We start from the raw sequence: 27,243 nt of genomic DNA on the forward strand, positions 1-27,243 counted from the left end.
TTTTTCCAAAGAAAGAAATCCCTGATGTACCTCTTCAGAATCTGGAGTATTAACTGGTTTAAAACTCACCCTTAAAGAATGAAATGTACCAGCAATAAATATTTGTTGAATGAATAAAGTAGACTGCATTAAAGCATTACTTGATTTTTGGTATACTTGTTTTTCTTTGAAAGGTTGACTTTTAAAAAGAATGTATGGTGATTAAAATTCACTGTAGGAATACAAATGTGTACACACTCTTTGCTTTAAATTTGACCAAAGTCTTTTCTATTTTGATTCTCTAAAACAGATAAGAAAAGCCACTTTGTGTGGCTTGACACATACACCAAAGATCTTAAAAAGAACTACTAGTTTTCAAGTTGTAGAAGTTATGTGGCAATTTTGTCAAGATTGTCAGGGTAAATATAGTTCTATAGTAAATTCCCAGCAGACTTTTGATAAATGCTAATGGAATTTATCTGATAATGTGACATGTGGGTAGAAGCAATTTAAGAGTATTATAATAGGGTATCACTTGCAAAGAACTAACTTTATAATACTACCCCAGTTCAAAATGTAACTGTTGAAGTATACAGTATTACACATTTTAATTTTTTTCTCTTTTATACTCCATTCCTAACTTCACTTTCTTTATCAACAGAAACACCCATCTTACTATATATATGACCTGTTATTCAAATGAATCTTTCATAGCTATTTATATAAAAATACATCTTTGAGGTATGTACAGTACTAGTTTATGCATTAATTTTAATTTATATAAATGATACTGAGCTATCAACTGTATTGTTTCTTACTTTGATCTTCAGCATTGTATTTCTGAAATCTTTATAGTATATTGTTATATATAAGTATTATTCATCATTTACAGTGCTTGGTATGTGTTTCATATTACATTCAATCATCTATAAGTACCAATTTTACGCATCTAGTTCCTAGGTAATGAATACCTAGATTGCCTCCACTATTTGCCACTCTCAACAATGCCAAAATAAACCCTCATAAATGAATTCTTGTGGAAATAAAGGAGAGTTTTTTGTGGGATAGAGGCCACCACAACGTGGCAGCCTCAAGTCTTGACAGTAAGTCACTAGCCTATACCTTACAGCACAGCAACTTTGATGAATTAAAAAGAGGATTTTAACATTACCATAGTCTTTCTATTGTGATTACTATAGGAATTTCATTGACTTAACTAATAAAATTAGGGAGAAACCGACAATTTTGCAATGTTCAGACATTCTGTTAGAACAGTATCTCACTATTCATTTATTCAGTACTTTCTACATTACATGTCCTTTAATAGAAATTTGAAACTTTCATCATAAAGTACTTGCACATTTTTCAGGTTAATTTCTATCTAGCCTATTAAAGGGTTTATTTATTTTCAACTGTATCTTCTTGATGAGTATAATTGATTTAAAGAACTGCTACTGGGTATGTTGTATAATTTTTTTAATCTATCTTTTCCTCTTTTTTCCTTGGTCTAGAACCTTGGGAATAAGGATCACGAGGCTGGCATGTATTTGCCATGCCCAGTATTTGTCTTTGTCTTCTTGACTTATTGGAAATCATTGTAAAGTTTAGTCATTAAGTATGATATTTGCTGTGGATTTTTCATAGATTCCCTTTACCAAATTTAAATACTTCTAAACATACTGGTTGGAGAAGGAAATGGCAACCCACTCCAGTGTTCTTGCCTGGAGAATCCTGGGGACTGAGGAGCCTGGTAGGCTGCCGTCTATGGGGTCGCACAGAGTTGGACATGACTGCAGTGACGTAGCAGCAGCAGCATACATACTGGTACTCATCTCATGTCTTATCTATATCACTTTTTTTCTTTTTTTCAAGGAAGTTATTTTTATTTGACCTTACTATTTTATTCTAGCCTATTCTACTTTATGCTGTATTGCACAGCATGGGGGATCCTAGTTCCCATAACAGGTATCGAACCCACACCACCCTGCATTTGAAGCAGGGACTTTTAACCACTGAACCACCAAAGTAGTTCCAGTATATCAATTTTTCTTGAATATAAGAATATGTCTCATTTTTTTAATCTCTCCTCAAAGTATAAGACATAGTAAAAACAATATTCTCAGATTGATTGGTCTTTTTCCTAATAAGCTCATTACAAAGATGTGTCAGTACAAGGTAACAAAAAAAAAAAAGAGAGAGAGAGAGGGAAAGAATGATAATTACCTTTCTGGCTTCCTATTGTGGAACTCACCTTATCCAGATGAATATGATTCTTCCTGGCTAAAATCCATGCTTCCACCCTCTGCTTAAGCAATTCCATAGCAGGAGTTTTTTGTTTCTCTCCTCCCTTAAAGTTGCCCACAACTTCATTCCTCATTAGGACTGTTCCCTGATGGCGTCTCAAGTCACAGAAGTCCCTACAGCCCTGAAAAGTATCTATACCACAGTTGAGACTTCGATAGATTAAAGACTTTCCCAAATTCAGGTATGCCACTAACACCAAATATGACTTACCTAATGAAAGGCAAACTAAATCCAAACCATGGAGATATGATGACAAAAGATGTTAATACTGCCACAATCACTTACAGAGCTCCAACACTAGTATATACAATGAAGATTTAGCTTCAGGCTTCTAAAAAATAAAGCCATCTGTAGGGCACTGCAATATTTATATCTTGGCAGACTTCCCAGGGCATGAAAGAACCAATATTTTCAAAGATACAGCCAGACAGTCATCCGAAAAATTTCCTCAGTCTATTCTCAAAGCACCATGCACTGAAGATTTCAGCAACAAAAAGTAATCTTCACAAAGAAGTACTAAACATGCACTGCACCATTTTACACTTACTCAGAATTTTATAAATTATTAAATGTTCAAGATTAGAGATGAGTTCTTTCTTTCATATTTTACAGTTCATGCAACTACCATGACTTACTTCCCTGTAGCTAGAATATTGTTTTTAAAAAATGTAAACTTTCCCCTAAGATTTCAGTAGCTTATATAAAAGTTCTAGCAGGATTCATGAGAATACTACACTCAAGATTTCTGACCAATAATCATTATTGTTACAAATGTCAGCTTGTTATTAAGATTATCTAGATGCTCAGAAATATTCATTAAGATTACAAATTGATTCATAAATGATATACCACTTTGACACAAACTGATGGTATTTTTGACATGTGCTGATCATCGTCAAAACTGGAAAAAGAAAAACTTGAAGGTATAATAATTGTGGTTGATTAGTTTTTACATAAAAATGTTAAACATACTAATACTAGAAAAGACCAAGATCGCTTCATATAAGAGAGAGGAGAAAAAATACTCAGAGTTCATATATGATGAGCAACAATGTTCAACAGAGATATAATGCAAGCAACAAATGTTAGTCACATATGCAATTTTTAAATTTTCTAGAGGCAATAGTAAAAACGTGATATAAAACTTAATAATGTGTTAATATGTATATATAATTAACATTTAATAATATACATAATATATCTAAAATATCATCTCAATATGTAATTAATTGGAACGATTGATACTGAAGCTGAAGTTCCAGTACTCTGGTCACCTGATGTGAAGAACTGACTCACTGGAAAAGACCCTGATACTGGGAAAGATCGAAGGCAGGAGGAGAAGGGGATGACACAGGATAAGATGGTTGGATGGCATCACCGACTCAACGGACATGAGTTTGAGCTAGCTCTGGGAGTTGGTGATGCACAGGGAAGACTGGCGTGCTGCAGTCCATGGGGTCACAAAGAGTCAGACACAACTGAGCAATTTAAATGAACTGAACTAATTAATATAAAAATTACATATAAAATAATTTTCACTCCTTTGTTCACACTAAGTCTTTGAAATCTGATGCATACTTTATATCTTGATTCAGCCTATCCATCATTTCCAGTGCTCAAAAGTCACATGTGGCTGATGGTTACCATACTAAACACCACAAGTCTAAATCATCCAAAATGAAAATCCAACTCAAAGGCAGAAGGCTGGATCATGTACTCTGTATACAATAAGTATGCAATAAATATTTATTGAATGGATAAATGAATCAAGTGAGTAAAGTAAGACAAAAACCCTGAAGCAACAACAAAAATACAACACAAGCACAAAAATGGAAAAATAAGCCATCAAAGAAGACTTGATTCTATGTGAAATTTTCTGCATCAAGTAGCTCTGGCCTGTTATACTATTATTATAGTTCTTAAGTTATAGGAACAGAGCTCTAGGGATAAGCCTCTTGAGCTAGGGTTAGACATTAGATGAAATAATGACTCTTAGGTCATGACCAGAAGAGCCAGTGAAATACAACAACGTCTCACTAAACCTCAAGTACCATTTTCCTATTAATGGGATAAACTCAAAGTATCTAATTCACTAGAACACACCACTATCCATAAAACTGAAGCACAAAAGCTGTACCCAAAGCCCAGAATAAGTGTAAGACCTCCAGCTGACAAAACAGCCTGCCCAAAACTGCTTGATTTACCAGTAAAGCAAAGAAAAGGGAAAAAAGAGGGAGAGTGGTATCTAATATACTTCTTCTGCCATGTTATTTTTACTCCCCATGATGACAAGACCTTTGTGAGCAGGCAAGGGAGTTGAGAAGAGAGAACTCAATCTCTGCAGTCCAGGCTGCTTCACATTTTTCAGAAATTACTGCATGTTCAAACAATGGAATATTTGTCAAAGTACAACTTGATCACCAGAATTCATCTGTTTTTCATAACCACATTTGACCTAAACTGTGCTGACTAAACAAGGTGCCCTGTGTTTCATAGTCTGGAAAATGTGGCTCCCACCATCGTTTTCAGACCGCACTAAAAACCTCTGGCCCCTAGACTACAGCCACTTGGTAACTAAGTGCATTCAGATTAGGCCAAAGATGATGTCTGCTGGCTTCCCTTGTTACATCAACCACAGATTTTCATTTTCAATTCATGTGTTAGTTAAATGCTCTCTTTCTTTTTTAATAGGTATCAAGATAGAGTAAAGAAGCTACCAAATCTTTTATATTTTTCTCTCCCTATGGGCTATGTACATGCATATAAGTTTACATACATAAACACATATACTCATTTAACTTTTCATTTGGAAGCAATTTCAATTTATAGAAAAGTTAGAAAGATAGTATCGAAAAACACCCATATATTCCACCCAGATTCACCTACTATTAATGTTTTGCCCCATATTCTTTTTCATGTGCTCTTTCTGCATATATTTTTCCTTAGCCATTTGAATGTATGTAATACACATATCTCTTTCCTTCTAAATACTTCATTGTGTATTTTCTGAGAATAAGAATAATTTCTTACATAATAATAGAACATTTGTCAATTTCAGAAAAATATGACATTTTCCTAACCTACTGTCCATGTTCTAATTCTGTCAATGGACCCAAAAATGTTCTTTATAGCATGTTCTCCCTCAAGCACAAGATTGAATATGGGACAGGGATCAGTAAACCACAGCCCATGGGTCAAATACGTCCCATTATCTGCTATGCAAACAAAGTTTAATTAGAATACAGCCACACTCACTCTTTTACACATTGTGTCTGGCTGTTTTTGAGTTGTAACAATAAACTTGAATGGTTGTGACAGAGACCCTGTGGCCTTCAGAGCTTTACATACTTATTATCAGGCCCTTTTGAGAAAATGTCTGCCAATCCCAGATCTAGATCATTTAGTTAGTTCTCATGTTTTCTTTAGCTTCCTTTAGTCTAAAATAGTTTCTAAGCATTTGTTTATCTTTTATGACTGATATTTTTGAAAATTTTTCTCTCTCTCACTTTCACTCTTTCACTCTTTCTTTCTTTCATAATTGAATGCTCCTCACTTGAAGTTGCTATGACGTTTCCTTGTCAATGAGATTTAGGATATATACTCCAAGTCAAACTAGTACATCCCTCTCAGGGATTCTCATTCAGAGGCACTCAATGATCCTCAATTACAATGTTAATTTTGATCACCTGGCAAAGGTAGTGTCTAGTTACAATTTTTGTCTTCCTATTAATAAACAATCTTGGGGAGACAATTTAAGACCACACAAATAAACTGTTTTTACCAATTATCCCAATAAATTTAGTATCTATTGATGGTTTCTACCTGAGTAAGCCTTTATTATAATGACTGCAAATGAAGAACCACTAAGAATCTGAGATTTACCCACTTACAAGCCAATAAATTAGCATGCCACAGTTTCATGGATGCTGCTGCTGCTGCTGCTGCTGCTGCTAAGTCACGTCAGTCGTGTCAGACTCTGTGCGACCCCATAGACGGCAGCCCACCAGGCTCCCCCATCCCTGGGATTCTCCAGGCAAGAACACTGGAGTGGGTTGCCATTTCCTTCTCCAATGCATGAAAGTGAAAAGTGAAAGGGAAGTCGCTCAGTTGTGTCCAACTCTTCACGACCCCATGGACTGCAGCCCACCAGGCTCCTCCATCCATGGGATTGTCCAGGCAAGAGTACTGGAGTGGGGTGCCATTGCCTTCTCCGTCATGGATGCTAGTAGAAGGCAAAAAACCACAAAAACAAAAAACTGGATCCCTGAATCAGAGACAAAGGACTTCATTACTAGTATCAACAGCAGCAGCCAGGGTATCAACATTTATACTTGCACCAGTTCCCAGAGTCCCAATTTCCACACACCAATGGGAAAGAATCTAGATTTGTTCTAAAGGAGAGAATCCCTGAGTGTAGAGAACCAAGATATTTTTATTCCATAGAAAAACACTATCTCAATCTTCCAAACTTGGAAGCACACCTGCATTTTTCTCTGAGCAGAGACATTATCCCTCCTTTATAAATCTGTTGACTACACAAACATCCCTGAAAACACAGACCAGAACAAAGTCAGTGCCTCTGCTCACAAGATGTAGAAAGATACAAGACACCCATAATTGCCTCCCATCAGTCAAGATGCAGCATCCTACTATGAGTAAGATCACAGCCTTCTTCTCTATTTGTATATGTACTTAATGTATATATGTAATAGTTTATTCATTTATACACCTGTTTATTATCAGTATAGATTCATGGTTTTCTGATATTTCCCCAAAGAAAATACTTATACTCATAAATTTTTCTATTTTTCACTACGATTTTAAAGCCCAACTATACTTTATTGTATCATCTGATGGAAGAAATTATGTTTGTGAATTTCTGAATAATGTAGGAAACTTCAGAAAGACAAGAGGCCAAATACAACTAAAACTTAAGATTTAAGTGTCCTCAGGGCACTCCGAAAAACCTGAATAATAGCTAAAAAAAAAAAAAAATCACAAGTAGCTGCTATTGATTGCTTAAGCCCAAAACCAGTTGCAGCCAACTGTGGTCTACTGTGGACTATTCACTCTCTCATAGATACTGGTTTCAATGGCATTTCTTATGTTACAAGAGAGGGATTTAAGAGACATGATTTTCATGGAAGAAAAGGAACTGATCTTACTGTTTAAGAAAGGAAAATGTTCACACCCTACAACTATGGTCACTAGGCTTCCCTGTAACATGGTTCTGGACAACCAGAGTAAGAATTTTGACAAATAGGGTCATACAAGAATTGAGAATACAGAATTGTTAAAGTATATAGCAAAGAAAATGCTGAAAAAGAAAAACAAATTAAGATAGATAATAAATACAAAAGGCTTTCCCACCACCATTGCTATTTACGATCATTACTGACAGGAAACCAAGTCTAGTCCCTAACTGCAGTGGAATAAGAAAAACCATGGGTTAATTAGGTTTATAAATTTCATATAATTATTCTCTACCAAATTAGAGTACAAGATAATTTACTTATTAACACTTTTAAGTGCTTAGAATAGGGCATCACACAAAGTATGTTAAATTTAGCTGCTTTAATGATAATGAAAACTGATGGAGGAAAGAGCACAAGACAGAAAACTTATTTCCAGTTTTTTGTCTCAGTTCTGCTATTTAGCAATAGGTGACTTTAGATGAGTAATTCAACTGCCCTAGGCCAAGGTTTCCCCCTCTGTGAAATAAGATGATTAAAAGAAAAGGTAATACAAAGGTCTTTCTCCTCTTAATATAGCATGGCTTTTAATCTGTAGGATAGAATTTTTATAGAAGTAACATTAAATGGGGCTTACATGGCAGCTCAGTGGTAAAGAACCCACCTGCCAGATGCGGGTTCAATCCCTGAGTTGGGAAGATCCCCTGGAGGAGGAAACGGCAACCCACTCTGGTATTCCTGCCTGGGAAATTCCATGGACAAAGGAGCCTGGTGGGCTATTGTCCATGGGGTTGCAGAAGAGTTGGACATGACTTAGCAAGTAAACACCACCAACATTAAATGGGGGTGGGCTGTGAGAGGAATTGTATGGGTTTTCTTGAATTGTTTCTTATATCTGCATATGTATTACACATACATCAGTCTAGCTTCTAGTCCCTTCCTCCACCTGCATCACATCCTTATAAGAATTTGGTGATAGAAGATGGGGGTGAGCAGAACATGTACAAGTTAGAAGGAGAAATATTTCTTTTAAGATCTAGTTAGTATGCCAGGTACTTTTTTTAACACATACTCTTTCACTTCATTCTCACAGAAACACTGTGAGATAAACACTCTTATTTGCATTTTTAAATGGGAAACTGAAGCTGTAAGCAGTTAACTAACACATGAAGATCAAGATCTAGATTCAAGCTTGTCTGATGTGTTCCCAATGTTTTGTTTTTAAATTACAAAATAATTCATCATTTTTGCAGAACCTTTTATTTTTTGACTGAAGCTACTGTTTTCTTGACAACAGAAACAGACAGAGATGGGATGCAGCTTTTATACTTTGGCCTTCGCACCTGCTTTCTTTCTGAAATATGAAAATGATCCACCTTGCAAAACTGAAGACACATTATGTGCTAAAGAAGGAGAACTGCAACAACTAAAAGAACCTAAGTCTTAATGACAGCGTAAGTCACCATACCAATAGTGAATTGCCTACAACTGGACTTCTTTATCATATATAAAGAAACGAACTCTATATTAATTTAAACCATTATGCTTGGGTTTTAGAGACACATTAACAAACACAATCTGTACTGCTACAAACATCATCATTAAACATTATAAATGACTTAGTTTTTCACATCTAAAAAATACGTTAACATATCTTACACTTCGTTTCAGGACAAGAAAAAACTCCAAATCTTCAATGATAACACTATATAATCAATACGTTAACTATATTAATTTCAATTAATACATGTAAATCTTACTCTATGGCATATTTTATTCCTGATCTTAGGGGGAATGCTTTCAGTTTTCCACCACAGTCCTTTTATTTTTTACAGTATTTTCTTGACATATTTTGATGATATTTGTTCATTTATTCATTCTAAAATTATTTGCTAAGCTCCTTCTGTGAGGTGGGAATAACACAGTATCCTGAGATTTTCAGAAGTTTTGGTTAAAGACACTGAAGAAAGAAATTAAACTGCCTACATTCCCTGAGAAAGTCAGGGGTATGGACAAGCAATTCCACACCAATATCAAAGTCCTAGACTACTTCACCTAACGATTATGATCTGAGTTTTGGAATCAGAAAAAGAGAATCCACTTCTATTTCAAACTCGGGTTTTTGAATGCCCCACAATTCTCAGCAGTAAAGAATCTGCCTGCAATGCAGGAGACAGGTTTGATCCCTGGGTCAGGAAGATCCCCTGGGGAAGGAAATGGCAACCCACTCCAACGTTCTCTTGTGAAGTCCCATGGACAGAGCAGCCTGGTGGACTATGGTCCATGGAGTCACAAAGAGTCGGACATGACTAAGTGAGTGAGCCTGTATGCATGGCCACACAATTTAAAATAAATCCATTTGTATTCATAGGTGAAAAACGAAGTCTTCATTACACCTGCTACAACCAATCACAGATAAACATGAGCTCCAGTATTTGCTTCTGATTAGAAGATCATTTTGGCACATGTAATGTACATAAACGAATGACTAAATTTCACCCATAAAACAAAAGGAAATTCCTCCCGTACATGCCCTCTTACTTAGATCACAAGTTTCTGGCAACAATTACTTATGCCCCCCTCTAGAATTCCCAACTATTAGGGCAACGTATTAAACTAAGTACCTAGTATAGAAGCCATTTTAGAGAAACAAACAAAACAAACTAAAAAATTTAAATTTAAAAACAGAAAAATACCTGGCCGTCACAACCAAGAAAGAAGGAAAAGGAAGAAAAAGATATAAGAGATCTGGATACATGAGATGAGGGAAAGAAGACTATAAATGCCAAATCCAGATCACAGCAATGAAGAAATTTGGCATAATTAATAGGAAGAAACATCAAAAGAAGAAAGAAAAGATGAAACACGTTTCAGGAAAGAACTGCTTGTGCAAAGGCATCGTTATGAAAGAACACTGGGGTCTGTACATCTGGAGCAGGCAGGAGGAAAAGAGCACTAAGAATGAGGTAAGAGAGATAAGCCAAGGATACAACAAGGAAAACTATACAGACCAAGTTAAGTAGTTTACTTTACTCTGAGAACAATGAGAAACTAACATATTTAAAGCACAGTTTTTATATGATTTAAACTGTGCTTAGAAAGATGACTGTGTGTTATATGGAAAGTGAATTATTTCTTGTTCATTTTTGTCAGGACTTAAAAAACAGTTACATTATTGTGGTATCTAAAGCTGTTTAAGTGAGATATTCTTGTTTTAAAAAACGTAAGCACACTTGAGAAGTTCAATGTTCCCAAAGTAAGCATTCTGAAAAACAAACACAAGCATGTCTAGGAAAAAAAACAGTTTTAGTCACTTTTTTTTGCCTCTTGTTTTATTCAAAGCCAAATGATATGTATGCCCATGGGTAATAAGGTCACCAGGCTAAAAGAGCATTATGACAATTATAAAAAGTTAGATTACAGCTACTACAAACCAGGACCCATTAGCCCATACTACGGGAAAGTTATCACGATACATGGCTTTTCCTGTGCCCTTATCAATGCAGTGCACAAAGTCTCACCCTCAGCTTTTCTCTGTGGTCTATGCAGTGTTTATGCCTATCTACCCTCCCCAGGCACCGGTAGGTCAGTAAAACTAGGAGGCACTGAGATATGGCCGGAGAGTGACGAGACAATCTGTTACGTGTCAAAGATGGACTAGGAGTCACCAAGCATTTCAGGGCAAAACTTTCCACATTAAAAAATATCGCTAAAGGAAATAACTTAAAATACATTCTTATTGCTCAGAAGTACTCAAGGTCACCATGGAAACAATCAGGAAAGCTTTCAGCTCTAACAGTATAAAGATTTGAAAATAGTACCTACTCATTTCAAATTATGGTTCTCAGGAAGGCATTTTGATTAAAAATTCAACTTTCTTTTCTTACTTCCCAAAGTAAGTATATATATTTCAACTAAACATAATGAATTTAAAAAACAAACAAAAAACAGACCTCTTCAGAGTCTCTTACAAAGGAGCTTTTCTCTAGACCCATCAAATTATAAATTTTTTGATCGCCAAAAAGTTTGATGATCAGGAAACATCCTGATCATCTTTACATATTTCACTGAATTAGGAAATGCTTCCTTGAGTGAAATATAACATTTTTATTTTCAGATCTCAAAATATACTTGAATATACTAGTGTGAACTGTGAAAAACCCAAGACAGAAATAAAGTACACAGAGTTTCAAAGACATTTGAAATAGGGCCCCCCTCCTTTTTTTCCAACAGAAAAAAAAAAAAAAAAAAAAAGATCAACTGATAAAACTGGGGTTCCCCAGAAAGACAGCTCCAGAAACAACTGTAAGGAGACTTAGATCCCATTTGCCTCTGACAAGGCTGAAATTCTATATCCACAATTTCCAATTCTGTGTGAGAGGCAAAATCAACTGGTATTTCCCTCTGTCTGTACCACCATCTTTGCGAAAGTCAAACAAGGAGAAAAACAAAAACAACCTTATCTACTAACTCAAAGCACCAAGAATTTTGCATATAGGCATTATCCATTTATTTTTATTTCTACCATTGCAGTAATATCAATAAATAACTGTACTTGTATTTATATCCAAACCAAAATTTAAATGTTCATTCAAGTTTCTTTGTAAGAAATTGAAAGAGTTTAAATAATAGATTTTTACTAGTTAGATAAATTAATACAAATCAATTGTCTTTGTTCAAAGTAGAATCAGGATTTTACAAACTAGGCTAGAGTAAAAAGTACAGTCAATTGTAACGAAAACTAAACAATCAGTCAGAGCTTTACTTATTAGAATTCACTGAAATGGCAACCCACTCCAGTATTCTTTCCTGGAGAATCCCATGGCTAGAGGATCCTGGCAGGATTCAGTTCTTACGTTTGCACATAGTCGGACATTGAAGCACCTTAGGCAAACACACACACATTGCCAGGTCAATGATCTGTGAGAAGCACTGTCAAAAGCTATGTGAGGTTGATACATGAATAGCTTTTTCTTTTTCATTTGCTAATCAATTATCTTAAAATCAAGGTGTAGCAGAGATATTTTGTTTTTTTAAAGGGGGTTTCATTTTTAAAAATAACAATTTAAAAATCTGACCATCAAAAATATACCCCATCCTTCAGATTTCCTTTAAGTCTATGTTCTAATTGTTTCTACTAAATTTGTTGTTATTGTTTAGTCACTAAGTCATGTCCAACTCCTTTGCAACCCCATGGATTGTAGCCTGCCAGGCTCCTCTGTCTAAGGTACTTCCCAGGCAAGAATACGGGAGGGGCTGTCATTTCCTTCTCCAGGGGATCTTCCCGACCCAGGGATCAAACCTGTGTCTAATGCATTGGCAGGCAAGTTTTTTACTGCTGAGCCTCCAGGGAAGCCCTCTACTAAATTCACTTGGCAGTTAAAGTACCTTTTGTTAAAAGTACAGAAGTAAGAAGCATAAAACCTTACCTCTGGTAGCAATAAAAGAACTATTTCAGACTGAGCTTAGTCTCTACCAAGTGAGGTATTTCCCTCATATTTACCATATGAATGAGTCATTTATTTGATGTAGTCAAATTTGCATATAGCACTATGAGACTGCTGAACAAAGTATTAGATAAAATCCAAGATGATAAAATTATAAATACAGGCATAAACTACAACACTTCAACGACCACTACTCAAAAGGATCTTTAAGTCTAACCTTGAGAATGCCAAAACTAATTATTTTTCATTAATTCAAAATTTCAGACTCTTCAAATATTTATTCCTCAAGTACTTCAAGTACTTCTATATAATAGCCAATTGATACCACAAAGTTCTTTAACTGATTTCATTAAATAATTCCCTTGAGATCTCAGAAAACTTGTGTCACTTACAACTGCTTATATTTTTTCCTTTTTCCACTCTCCAAATCCTTTCCTTACTATTAGTATAATCTGTAGTTACATGACCATGAATTTTGTAAGTTCTCCCAGCTGCCAGTACAGGCCATACCAGTAGAAATCCTCAGATTATAAAGAAAGACACAGTTTTCATATTATTTCTAACTCTCTGCTCTGTATCCTTCTAAGTTGAAGAATTCAGGGGGATACAACTATTAGTTTAGATGCCGACGCTAACTTTACTCTTAACAGAAAAACAGGTCCACCCACTTGCCATGTATAATGGCTTCCCAGGGAATAAAGATTTATGACAAAGAAATAAGGTTACTTTGAAACATGCTTTTAAAGTTAGATTTTGGCAAGGTTTTCAAGTCTAAGAAAAAGACAAGGTGGTAGGGAGTCCTTAGGGGGCTTATAAAAGAGGATACTCAAATGGAATTGGGATAAGCTACTCTGGGGCATAGGTCTGTAGTCAGCAGATACCCGAAATCTAACTCAACTTGTAGTTCCCTTTAGATGAATTATTCTTTCTAGGTCTTTGGATGCGACTCAGGAGTTAGGGAAGCCTCTGAAATTCTAAGCAGAATACAAAGTGCCTGGACATATGCACATCTTGTCTGGGGAAAGGGTTCTCAGCTTTCATCTAATTCTCAGAGGCCTCATGCTGAAGAGAGTTTTTAAAAATACCACACTTGTAGTATTATGTTGCCTTTATAATAATGAATTCACTGCACAACAGCATTCTTCTTTCCTTATATCTTAGGCAGTTTTACAGTATCCTTTAGCAACTGAAGGACAATTATACGAAACTAAGGTTCTGATGATTTATGTAATACTGAGGGGTTACTGCCTACTAAAAAAAAAATCCATATATTGCTATAATTGCTATCCCTGGACCCAAGATGTCAGAAATGTTTAAAATAATTTTTTTCATTATAGTGTAACACACATGCAGAAAAGTACATACATCAAAGCTATACATTTGTCAACATTTTTTAATCTGGTAATTTTTTAAATTATTAATGAGCAGATGATATAGATCACTGACAACCAACATACCACAAGAAGATTATAAATCAGGCCCACAGACTAGGGGTTATGGTTATATTTACAGATTTGCTCCCCTAGTATCTTAATGATACCCAAGATCCTTGTTATGGGGCATAACCCTTTAAGTGAGAGAAAGGTGAGTGAGCAATGAATCTGAAGAAGAGTCAGAAAGATGGAATAGTACATAGAGAAGCCTGAAGTACATACAAATCTTTGTCCAAGTTGATTGGAATTCAAGGCTTGAAGCCCATAAACATGGCAGACATCACTGGATTGATCAGATGTTTTTAAAAAAATCTGCAAGACAGACTGATTTCTGTCTTCAGTAGACAACTATCCATCTTTTAAACTAAAACTACACAATGTACAGAATCTCAGATTATTATCATTCATCATTCTCCTTTCAATTAAATTTTTAGTTTATGCTATTTTCTCTCCTCCTAAAAAATTATCCTTAATGACTGTGAGATGTCTTATATCCTATCCCTTACCTGCCCATTTCTAAACTGTACAGGAAGATTTAAATAGTATAAGCTGTTTAAAACAATTCTATAAAATATACCTACCTTTGCTTTGTACACTTCCATTTGCATTACTACACCAGGGATCAAGTCTCAATTAACCACTATCTGACCCTTGTTCACTTTCTTCCCTCCCCTCCTCCTGCCAAAGTTTGCCCTTCCTGCCAAAGTTCAGCACTTCCTAGAAAAGTCTCACAGCCTGTTTGATATTGTACTTCACTTTAGTCACCAAAGGAAGAATTTACAGGTGCTTGGCCCCATCTATAAGACCATGACCGAAATCTGACCTCCTGTTACAATACGTGAACTCCTGCCCTACTGATAAGGCTGGCAGATATAAGTAGGATTTTTCAAATAATCCTTTGGGAATTTATAAGCAGCACAGCCATAAAAGGGGGGTGAATGGAAGGTCGGTTTCACTAAAAATAATAAATATTGCCATGTTTATTCAAAGTGTGCCTTGTTATCCTCCAGGCCAAAAGTTCAGATAAACACTATTGTAAATGACAAATATTAGAACTTTTTGTTACTTCTGTTATGATCCTTCCGTTGGACACCAATAGAACTGTTTTCCCTTGTATGAGCCCCAGCTATGATATTGTGTAACAGTGACTGAGACTACAATACTGGATTCATTTGCAGGTCAAAAGGAGGGTAGTCATATTTTAAAATAAAAAACTTTCATTTAGCATTATATTCTACTAATACTAAGTATTAAGTGCTATAGTACTATAAGTATTATAAGTAGTATTATAAGTATTAAGACTAAGTATCATAGTCTACGGCAGAAAAAGAATGCCTATTTAGAATACAGTGATATAATACAATAAGCACTAACGTAAATATGTACCAGGTTCTACAGTAGTGCAAAGAGAAAGAGCATCCACTGTGCTTAGCCTGAAACATCAGGAAAATCTGCTAGAGGACTTGAGTAGCAAACAAATATGAATCTGTAAAATAGAAATGGGAACAGTAATTCAAGCAGAAGGACTAGCATGAAGAAAGGATGAGCTGCGTGAAACAGCATGGTACAGTCACGAGCTGGAAGCATTTCAGTATCAGTAAAGCAAGGTGGGAAGCAGCAGGAGAAACAGCAGACTGGACACGGAAAACCTACTACGCTTTCATACGCTGTGTCTTCTTCTACATTTTACTTCTTCTACATTTTACTCCACAGATGACCAATTATAGCATTTTATACAGACATCATTGATCAGATTTATATGATAGATTATTAAGACTACAGTGAGAAGTGAGTGAGGGGTTATGATATAAGGAAGGGAGAACAGTTAGGAGACAGTTTTCAGTAATCTTGATGAGAATCTATTAGGTAGTTAACTTAGTTTTAAATTGTAAACTATCAACAAAGTCAAAAGCTGCTAAAAAGTCCAGTAAGATACAGATTCAGGGTAGTGGTATGAACAGAAGATAAATACACCGGGTTGATGAAAGAATGAAAAGTGAAGAAGTCGAGACAAGCATAGGAATGGAAAAGAATGAAAAAGAGGTTTACTTTCTCCTCACTCCTCATTTCTCTATTCCTAAATCTTTTCTGAAAGCCTAACTCTTGAAAGTCCCTTGGACTGCAAGGAGATCAAAGCAGTCAATCCTAAAAGAAACTGACCCAAAATATTCATTAGAAGGACTGATGCTGAAGCCGAAACTCAAAAATTTTGTCCACCTCATGTGAAGAGCCAACTCCCTGGAAAAGACCTTCATGCTCAGCAAGATTGAAGGCAGGAGGAAAAAGGGGCAACAGAGGATGAGACGGTTGAATAGTATCACTGACTCAATGGACATGAGTTTGAGCAAACTCTGGGAGACAGTGAAAGACAGATAAGCCTGGCACACTGCAGTTCATGGGGTTAAAAAGAGTCAGACAAGAGTTAGAGACTAAATAACAACAAGAAAAATGCTAATATCAACTACATAAGGAAATTTCTAGAAAATATTTATGTTACAAATATTAAGTAATCTATTTTTAAATATCATTGTCATTAACATTATGAGGAATTAGCTTTTATCACACAATAATATAAATTAGTGGCTTGAGAATAAGGAAACAAATATAGAAAAGTGACAAATTATAGCCCCCAAAAACCTGTGAAAAGATTCATCCCTAGAAGTTATACATGATTTGGCTCTTGCTTTAGCAAATGAGATATCTGAGTTCTTATTTAAAGTCCCTGTAGGTCCAGTACAGCAACATCTAAAAACTAAACATGTATTCCAAAAAAATATAGCTGACTTCTTACCACCCTAGTTTGAGGGTTGTACCTTTTCAAAACCTGTAAGAAACATTATAAATGGGGAAAGAGGCCTGTTTCTGCCATATAAACAATACATTAAAATTTACAAACACTAAATATTTCAATATTATTGAATGTATTCTGAAATGCACAGCTTAAGGCCCCCTTTTTTGTTTTCACAATTTAAGACTATATAGACTTTGTATATTTAAGAATGTGTGAATTTTAAATAATTGATAAAGATTGCATGTTGGTGGCAGAAACTACAATCTCTATCAACATGTCTATACTTTGTCATATACTTTGAAAAATACCTATAATATGCCTCATGACTAGCATCAGAGACACATACTTCTTGAGATATTAACTACCATTTATTAAACGCCAACTATGCACTAAGCCAGGCAATGTTCATACCATACCACAACTGCACTAAGTAGGTAATGTTTGGGCTTCTCTGGTGTCTGAGATGGTAAAGAATCTCCCTGCAATGCAGAGGACCTGGGTTCAAGCCTTGGGTTGGGAAGATTCCCTGCAGAAGTGAATGGCTACCAACATCAATATTCTTGCCCAGAGAATTCCATGAACAGAGGAGTCTGACAGGCTATAGTCCATGGGGTCCCAAAGAGTAAGACACAGCTGAGCATTATTATCACATTTTACATATGAGAAAGTTGAGGTCTGGGTGACTTGCTTAACACCACTACTATGTAAATAAATTACTTCAGCACTCTTATGAATCACTACTAGATTTCTCACTTGAGCATACACACAGTGACAAGATATAGTGCTGTCATATTATAGTCATTCAAATGTTGTAACTTATTTCCTGACAGATTATAATTTTGTAAAAGCATAAGTCCTTGATTGAGCCACCAGGGAAGCCCTATCCATCTTCAGGTACCACTTATTTATCTATTCATTCAACTAATATTTATCGAGTACCTACACCAAGAACTCTTGTTGGTACTGAGGATATAACATTAAATTAAACAAACTACCCATTTTCATATACTTTATGAGGAAATATTCACTTGATTTTACAATTGTGAGACTTATAATAAAACTTAAAATTTTATATAAGCAAATATGGTTCTTTAGCCATATATACTACTGAAGAGCATAAACAAAATCATGAAATCACTCAGTCATGTCTGACTCTTTGTGACCCTGTATACTATAGCCCAGCAGACTTCTCTGTCCATGGAATTTTCTGGATAAGGATACTGGAGTGGGTCATAGAAGTAAGATAATATGGGAAAAAGGAGGAGGAATATGTGGCAAATGAAAAATGCATATTACTGAATGTTATTTCTACTCAACTTTCAATAAATAGGTAACTTTTATGTTATATAAATCATTTCATAAGACAGAAAAAAGGGAAGGATGTTCAACAATTCTAATGAGGTTAAAATAACACTGACTTACAAACCACAAAGGAAAATACAAAAAAAAAGAAGAGTAAGAACAATACTAGGCCTGTGTTACTCATAGCCATACGCATAAATACAAAAAAGATTAAAAATAAAATAGACAAAAAGAAGTAAAATTCCACAGGGAGTTAAAGAAAGGCAATGATTTACATCCTTAACAAGTTGGATTTATATAAGAATAAAAGAATTAATATCAGAAGTATCTACCAATGAAAGCCATCACCTTCATGAATTAAAGAATAAAAACCACAGCATTTTATCAATATATTTGGAAAATGAATTCAATAAAATTCAATACTCATTTATGTTTTTATAAAAAATTATAAGTCTAGGAATAACTAGATAAAGAATATTTACCAAAATCCTATTGTAAACATCAGTTAATGAAGAAACTTTAGATACTCTCTCTTTGAATTTAGAAATCAGAGAAGGATGTCCACTATCACTTTACTGAACAGCAAAGTAATGATGATCCTAGTCAATACAACATCACAATAGAAAGAACAGAGATAAACGGTTACGAAGAAAAGAAATAAAGTAAATATCTGCATATACTATGATTTACCACACAGAAAAATTATCATAAACCAAAAAAAAAAAACTATAATAACTAACAAAAGAATTGAGCAGGTTGCCAGGTGTAGGTTAACTTATAAAAACCAATAGTGTTTCTCAGTATCAGCAATAATTTTAGAAATTAAAGCAGAAAATAGCAACAAAAACTAAGTGTTCTGCTAGTAACTAAACAAAACGTGCCCAAGACTATTAACAGAGAAGAAGAAAGCTTAATTAAATAACTTTAAAGTAGACCTTATTCTTCCACAAATGGGATGACTTAATGTTATAAAGTGATCACTTCTTCCTAAAACTTATCTATAAACAACTGATTCAAATAGAAATTCCAGGACTTATTTCATATAAATGCAAACTGATCATAAAATATATATGGAAAAATAAAGATCTATAAATAGTGAAAGCAATTTAAAAGAGGAAAAATGAAAGGGGACTTCTTTTACTATATATGTATGTATATTACAAAATCAAACATAAAAAATTAGAGAGCTGAGACACAAACAGATTCATACAAACATGAATATTTAGTGGATGCCAGAAGTCCTACCAGGAATTACTCAGTAAGGTACAGATTATGCAATAGATGGGATTAGTAAAACTGAATTTATCACACAGAAAAAAAGTTAAGTTGGACCCCTACCTCATACAATATACAACAGTGAAAACAAGATGAATCAAAATTACAATGTGAATGGTAAAATGTTAAAGGTAATGGAAAAGGAACGCTCTATGACCTGGAAGAGAGAGGGATTTTTTCAAGTAACTTCAAATAATAATACTTTCAAATAACAGTTTTATAATAATAATTTATCATTATTAATCAAATAATAACTATCAATCAAATAATTATTAATCAAATAATAATAATTTCTAATAATAATAATAATTTCAAAACTCAAAAAGTACAGATTATAAGGTTACTACTGGTTGACTTAATTATATTAAAATCAAAGATTTATATTTCATAAAAGATAACACAAACATAGTTTAGAATCTGGTGGTGAACTGGAAAAAGGATATTTGCAATATCCTAAACTGTTAGTATCTACAATACTGGGAGAATGCCTGAAATGTCTCTTTCCAGAAAAGACAAAAACAAGATATCCGATAAAAAATTGAGCAAAGTCTAAAAGTAGGCAGTTCAGAGAAGAAAAATCTTAAAGGATTAGTAAGTTCAAAGAGGGAAGCATAATGTTACCAGTAATCAGAGAAATGCAAATTAAAATGATATCAATATCCATCAGGTTATCAGAAATTAGAAATTGGTAAAATTAAATATTATACATATACCTTACAACCAAGAATTTCATGCTTAAAGTATAGAAACTTACAAGTCCATAAGAGGGTATTTATTTGTTGCAACAGAATATATTAGGCAATTTAAGAGTTAATTGAAGGGAATGGCAATCCATTCCAGCATTCTTGCCTGGAGAATCCCATGGACAGAGAAGCCTGGTGGGCCACAGTACGTGGGGTCACAAAGAGTCGGACACAACTGAGTGACTAACACACACTAAAGTAATAGATAATTAAAACACAGCAAATACAAATGGGGTCAATTAACTATCACATATAAGCAGGAGGCAATGAACTAAATGTACAAACTATAATGAGGAACAGATATTAAAAATAGTACTAAACAAAAGATATAAGAAATAGAACTAGGTCCATAAGACAATACTATTTGAATAAGTTAAAATCAAATACAAAGTTACTATATACTTTTCAAAAACAAAAACATAACCATGATCGTATGTTAAACATATCAGAGTTAGTATAACTGGGGATGAGAGACAAGTGGAGTTATGGACAGGGGATGAATGGAAAAACCATGTTAAAATGCAATACAACAGGGGACCTTATGTGAAATGACAAAAAAAGCATGTGACAAACTAAAACGTATATAATTCTCCTGGTGGCTCAGACGGTAAAGCAAATGACTGCAATGAGAGAGACCTGGGTTTGATCCCTGGGTTATGAAGATGCCCTGGAGAAGGGAATAGCTATCAACTCCAGTATTCTTGCCTGCAGAATTCCATGGATGAAGGAGCCTGGCAGGCTACAGTCCACGTGGTCCCAAAGAGTCAGACAAAACTGAGTGACTTTCACACACATGATATTAAAAAGAAGCAGTCAACTTATTTTAGATGCTTTGATACAATTTTATCTATATCTTGCTTCAGTCATGTCCGACTCTTTGTGACCCAATGGACTATACAGTCTATGGAATTCGCCAGGCCAGAATACTGGAATGGGTAGCCGTTCCCTTCTTCAGGGAATCTTCCCAACCCAGGGATCAAACCCAGGTCTCTGGCATTGCAGGCGGATTCTTTACCAGCTGAGCCACCAGGGAAGTCCCATTTTTATACAAAAGAATTATGAACAGAGAAAAGGAATAGAGAGTGAGAAAACAGGGAGAGGGGAAGAGGGAAGCAGACAGCAACAAGTGAGAGGAGGAAGAAGAGGGGAAGAAGCTATCAGTTCTTTTCTCAAGCTACGGGAGGTTACCAAAGACACTTCAGGCTATGAAGTCCACCCAAACTATCTGGAGTAATGATACTATGGTAAATATATAAGGAAAGAATATGGATAACACACTAGGCAATAAGACATATTCAAATAGGCTGAAAACCTGATAGAAGATTCACTGAATTTTGCTATAAAATGTATTGATAATGGACTTTTCTCATCAACTTGTCTTTGATAATACTTTAATTTTTTTACTGATTGTATGTATCTGTGTGTCTGCATGTAGGTATACTACCAACAAGGATAAAGCGCCTTTCTTAGAATGACATTGATATCCACAGTATTTCTGCTCCGAGAGGTTCCTCTTTCCATATGTGTTACATGACAAAGGAGTAATTGCCATCAGGAATAAAAAAAAATCATATTTTAATATTTAAAGATAGGTTATTATTATATGAATATCACATTTTTAAATTAACAGCAGAAATTCAAACGTGTGTCACTATTTTTAGCTATAATAATCTGTTGAAGACTGACAGAAATTAATGTCACTAGCTACCACATATGACATGGCAAAGGTAAATAAAAGATTCAAGAAGAAATGAAAAGATTATTTTTTAATAACTGATACTCCTTTAAAAAAGGAGAAGGGAGCAGCAGAGGATGAGATGGTTAAACAGAATCACTGATTCAACAGACATGAATTTGAGCAAACTCTGGGGGATAGTGGAGGACAGAGGAGCCTGGTATGCTACAGTCCATGGGGTCTCAAGAGTCAGACACGACTTAGTGGCTGAACAACAATAACAATTCCTTAATAATAGTTTCTTATTCCTTAATAATAAGCAGAAAAACTATAAAATATGAGAAAGCAGAGATCTGAATTCAATATAGAGTTTTATTAGGCAAAGCCAAAGACTCACCAAGACAGAATATATGTGTAGGCATCGATAAACGGGAGAGAAATCAACCAAATCTTGGGCCCCAGGTACCTGCAAAACAACCAAAATTGTCACAAAATATTCAAACAAAGCTATTAAGAGCAACAGCACTCATTTTTAATACTAAAGTGTTAAAACAAAGTATGCTTCAAGAAACCTAGCTTTAGCATTTCAGTCATAGATTAAAAAACAGTGAGGCTATCAGCAAGGCTGGGACACAGAAGTGAAGAACAGATAACAGAGAAGAGTAACAGGTGTCTCTGGTCTTGCTTACGCTTTTAGAGATACATTTGGAGGCTGCAGAAAAAGAGCAGGAAAGGGCATTAGAATCTGTGAATATTTAAGTCAGCATGCAGTCAAATACAGAAATACTCCAAGAAGAGAGGAGAGACGATATTTTTAAAAATAAATCAAACCTAGAGTATCAACAAATTATAGTATGGGAAAAATGCATACAGATTAATCCTAGACATCAAAAAAGGGAAGTAAAACAAAAAACTTCAGGTAAGAACTGCATTATAGTCACAGTGCTAAAACTGATTCATTACAATCATGATGATGAAAAGTCACAATTTACTTTGACCTCAATTTCCTCATCCGAAAAAAGAAAATATTAGTTGACCTAAATAAATTTAATAAGAATAAAAGGAAACACTGAAAAGCAAGTATTAAGCAAAACAGAACAAAAAAGAAAAGACAAAATTACATGAAGAAATATAGCAGTCAAAATAAAGACTAAAATATAACTAAAGACTAAAGAAAGACAAAGACTAAAGTTATTTTTTTTCATTTATTTTTATTAGTTGGAAGCTAATTACTTTAAAATATTGTAGTGGTTTTTGCCCTACATTGACATGAATCAGCCATGGATTTACATGTGTTAAGACTAAAGTTTTTAGTACAGCACGAGTAACTGTATTATTCATCTGAATACGAGTAGCAGGCACATCTAAATTGGTTTGGGCTGATTCATGATTATAAGGTCAGTTTCCTTTACTTCATAAAAGTAAACCTCATATCTTCTTTGGGCGAACTGATTCTTCATCAAGATGCTTTTTCTAATGAAACCTATTCATTCTGCAACTCAATAGTACAATATCCATTTTCTTTTCCCTTCAAAACCATCACACGTCTCTATATATTGGTTCAAATTTATTGGCTATTCTGTTTATTTGCTTTGCATGCATGAGATCAGAAATTAAATCTCTATGTTTGGGAATCTCACTCAATATAGTATATATCTATAAGCACTCCACACAAACTTTTTTGTGACTCCAAAGACTGATAAGTGCTCAAGATCCTACACCATGACTAAAGCATAGTTTTACTTAAAAAAAAAAAAAAACTAGAAGAGTTAGTGAGCACTGCCAAATTACTAAGAAAAACATTTAATAGCACCATATAGGTAAAGAAAAGTATGACTAAAAAGCATGTAAAAATTCTAACTTTAAGAATACAAATGGACATTCATTTTCATCTTAACACAAGGGGCAACAGGTGATCATTACAGACACTCTTCTGTGAAATGACTACAACATTAAAGCCCCTTGTTACAGTCGCTCCTCTTTGATTTCAAGGAAATTTATTTTTCCAGAAAATCAGAGCTTACCAGTGAAAACAGTAGCTAAGTGAAAAACAATTTCAAATGAAGAAACAGAGAAAATTCCCATAAAATTATATTTACAATAGTATTCAAATTACCTAGAAATTACACGTGTACATGAAAAAGACAAGAAAAGAAATGCATAAAAAGAATTACTTTGATCCATATGGAAAATTAAACTTTTTCCTTTTATTTAGAATTAATGATTATAAAGTTATTTTTAGAAATATATCCTTTAAAAATATTAAGAATAATTTTAAACAACAAATTTCATCACAACTTTGTTTCTATGTTCTTCATAGAGTTTGTTTTGTTTTGCTTTGAACTCAAAGCCATAGTTTCATTCAAAAGGAACCTGCTTCTAGCCATTGCTCAGAGTCTTAGCCCTTTCACATGTCAGACCCATCCTTAAAGAATGAACATCCCACCTTAGGGGACAATTTCCCTAGAAATCTGTGACAAATAACCTAATGGGGCCCTTTACTAATGGCATGAGAAGGCTGGTTTTTCTGGACCAACTCAAAATTAGACATAATTAGAGAAGAGACAAAGGCCTTTCCTGTCATCTCCAAGGAAACACTGAAAAGCAAGTATTAAGCAAAACAAAATATTTCCTCCAAATATTTACAACCAAATCTATTCTCTGTAAGGCTGTCCTGACATCATCATATTCAGCTTCTAACTGTTTTAAGTACTCTGACGTAGAGGACAATGCTATTTTTGAGCCTCTGAAATCATAATCCAGTTAAGTCCTCCTAAGGACATGCTTTCCTGCCTTGAAGGTGGTACACAGAAATCAAGATAAAAAGGAGCAGAATGGAGCTTAAGTTCACAAACTTTACTTCCACCCTCCAAATAGTCTACTATTTAGAAATCATTTTTCCTCCACGCTCCCTTCTGTGAGGAACACTAGGAACACTGTGAGGAAACCAGAAGAGTGCTGTGAGAAGAAAGGTATGTAAAGCATGCACTGACTCATGTTGCTTTGAGCTAAATGTGTTTTCTCTGCTTCCACTAATGAAAAAGAATCACATCCACAGAAAGGTGAAAGGAGGAGAGCAACATACACTGTACGTGAAGGAATGCTACACGTTTGGAAGGACAAGAAATGAACTTTCAAAAAACCTAAATAAATGGGAGTGAGTACCAGAACAAAAGGCAGTGTTTCCTGACTCAAATAAACAGTCTGCTTCAAGGCCCAAGTTTTGCTCCCCATTTAAAATGCTAAATCTCTGTCAGAGCTGTCTTCATTCTTCTTCTCCTCAGTGGTCCCTTCCTCCCCTCAAGTTGCAAAGAATGATTCAAGCAGGTTTAGGTTTCAGCTGGGACAGAGGGAGGGGTCCAAGGACACTTTCCTAAGCTAACAATGACTGCCTTTAATGGTTTCTGTCTCCTAACAAAAGCCATGACTCCGTCTTTATCAGCTTCATCTAATTTTTCCTTTCCAAAGTAAACAACACAGCCCTTGCATTTTACACATGTCCAAGTTTGACAAATCATTATCGACTACGACTATAACTGATAAGAGATAACTTTGTGGTAGGACGCTGTCATTTCCTTTCATAAGGGCTTTCTTTCTGAGATACAGAAACATGATTAAAATAGTTAAACATTTCCTCTGCATGGCAGTCAGGAACTCAAGACATTAAGATACTGCAGTCTGTATTTTTCTAGTTCAAACAGATCTATCTTCATACCAACAGTTGTCACAAACAATACACTTAAGATTATCCCACTTTTTTAACTAGTTGTTTTCCTTAAGAATTCACATGAAATAATTTCATCACCAAGGACAGCAGCTGCCTAATTCCCTATACAGTTTCTGAAGAGAGTCCCTTCAAACCTCTTTATTGTCAGGGAGGAGCATATAGTATGTAAAATTTTAGATAATGTGACTGAGAAATCCAGGCTTCCCAAGTGGTGCTAGTGGTAAAGGACCCACTTGCCAATGAAAGAGGCATAAAAGACATGGGTTCAATCCCTGGGTCAGGAAGATCCCCTGGAGGAGGGCACGGTAATCCACTCCAGTATTCTTGCCTAGAGAATCCCATGGACAGAGGAGCCTGGTGGGCTACAGTTCATGGGGTCACAAGGAGTCAGACACGCCTGAATTGACTTTACACACACACACAAGCACATTATGCCCGAGAGCACATCATTTGTTGCTCAGTCACTCAGTCATGTCCGACACTTTGCAACCCCATGGACTGCGGCACACCAGGTTTCCCTGTCCACCATCTCCTGGACCTTGCTCAAACTCATGTTCATTCAGTGTGTGATGACATCCAACCATCTCATCCTCTGTCGTCCCTTTCTCCTCCTGCCTCCAATCTTTCCCAGCAACAGAGTCTTTCATGAGTCAGCTCTTCGCATCAGATGGCCTAAGTATTGGAGCTTCAGCTTCAGCATCAGTCCTTCCCTGAATATTCAGGACTGATTTTCTTTAGGATTGACTGGTTTGATCTCCCTGAAGCCCTAGGGACTCTCAAGAGTCTTCTCCAACACCACAGTTTAAAAGCATCAATTCTTCACGCTCAGCCTTCTTTATGGTTCAACTCTCACATCCATACATGACTACTGGAAAAGCCATAGCTTTGACTTGACAGACCTTTAATTGGCAATGTAATGGCTCTACTTTTTAATGAGCTTTCTAGGTTTGTCATAGCTTTTCTTTCAAGGAGCAAGCATCATTTAATTTCATGGCTGCAGTACCATCTGCAGTAATTTTGGAGCCCAAGAAAATAAAGTCCGTTACTGTTTCCATTGTTTCTCCATCTATCTGTCATGAAATGAAGGGACCAGATGCCATGATCTTCATTTACTGAATGTTGAAAAAATGTTGAAAAGCCAGCTTTTTCACTCTCCTCTTTCACTTTCATCATGAGGTTCTTTAGTTCCTCTTCACTTTCTGCTATAAGGGTGGTGTTATCTGCATATCTGAAGTTACTGATATTTCTCCCGCCAATCTTGATTTTAGCTTTCCTTCATCCAGCCCAGCATTTCACACGATGTACTCTGCATATAAATTAAATAAGCAGGGTGACAATACACAGCCTTGATGTATTTCTTTCCCAATTTTGAACC

The 27,243-nt window shown here is 35.2% G+C and overlaps 1 protein-coding gene across 8 annotated transcripts in view; it reads right to left on the reverse strand.

Moving 5' to 3' along the window:
* EXOC6B (exocyst complex component 6B) overlaps positions 1 to 27,243 on the reverse strand; it is a 662,376-nt gene that overhangs the window by 350,815 nt on the left and 284,318 nt on the right. For all 8 annotated transcript variants that reach the window (XM_061155703.1, XM_061155706.1, XM_061155701.1 and 5 more), the window contains one exon: positions 22,539 to 22,607. In XM_061155703.1, coding sequence (XP_061011686.1) covers positions 22,539 to 22,607 — 69 coding nt within the window. The remainder of the gene's footprint in view (positions 1 to 22,538; positions 22,608 to 27,243) is intronic.

Source organism: Dama dama, chromosome 11 (assembly GCF_033118175.1).
Source record: "Dama dama isolate Ldn47 chromosome 11, ASM3311817v1, whole genome shotgun sequence".
Classification (NCBI taxonomy): Eukaryota; Metazoa; Chordata; class Mammalia; order Artiodactyla; family Cervidae; genus Dama; species Dama dama.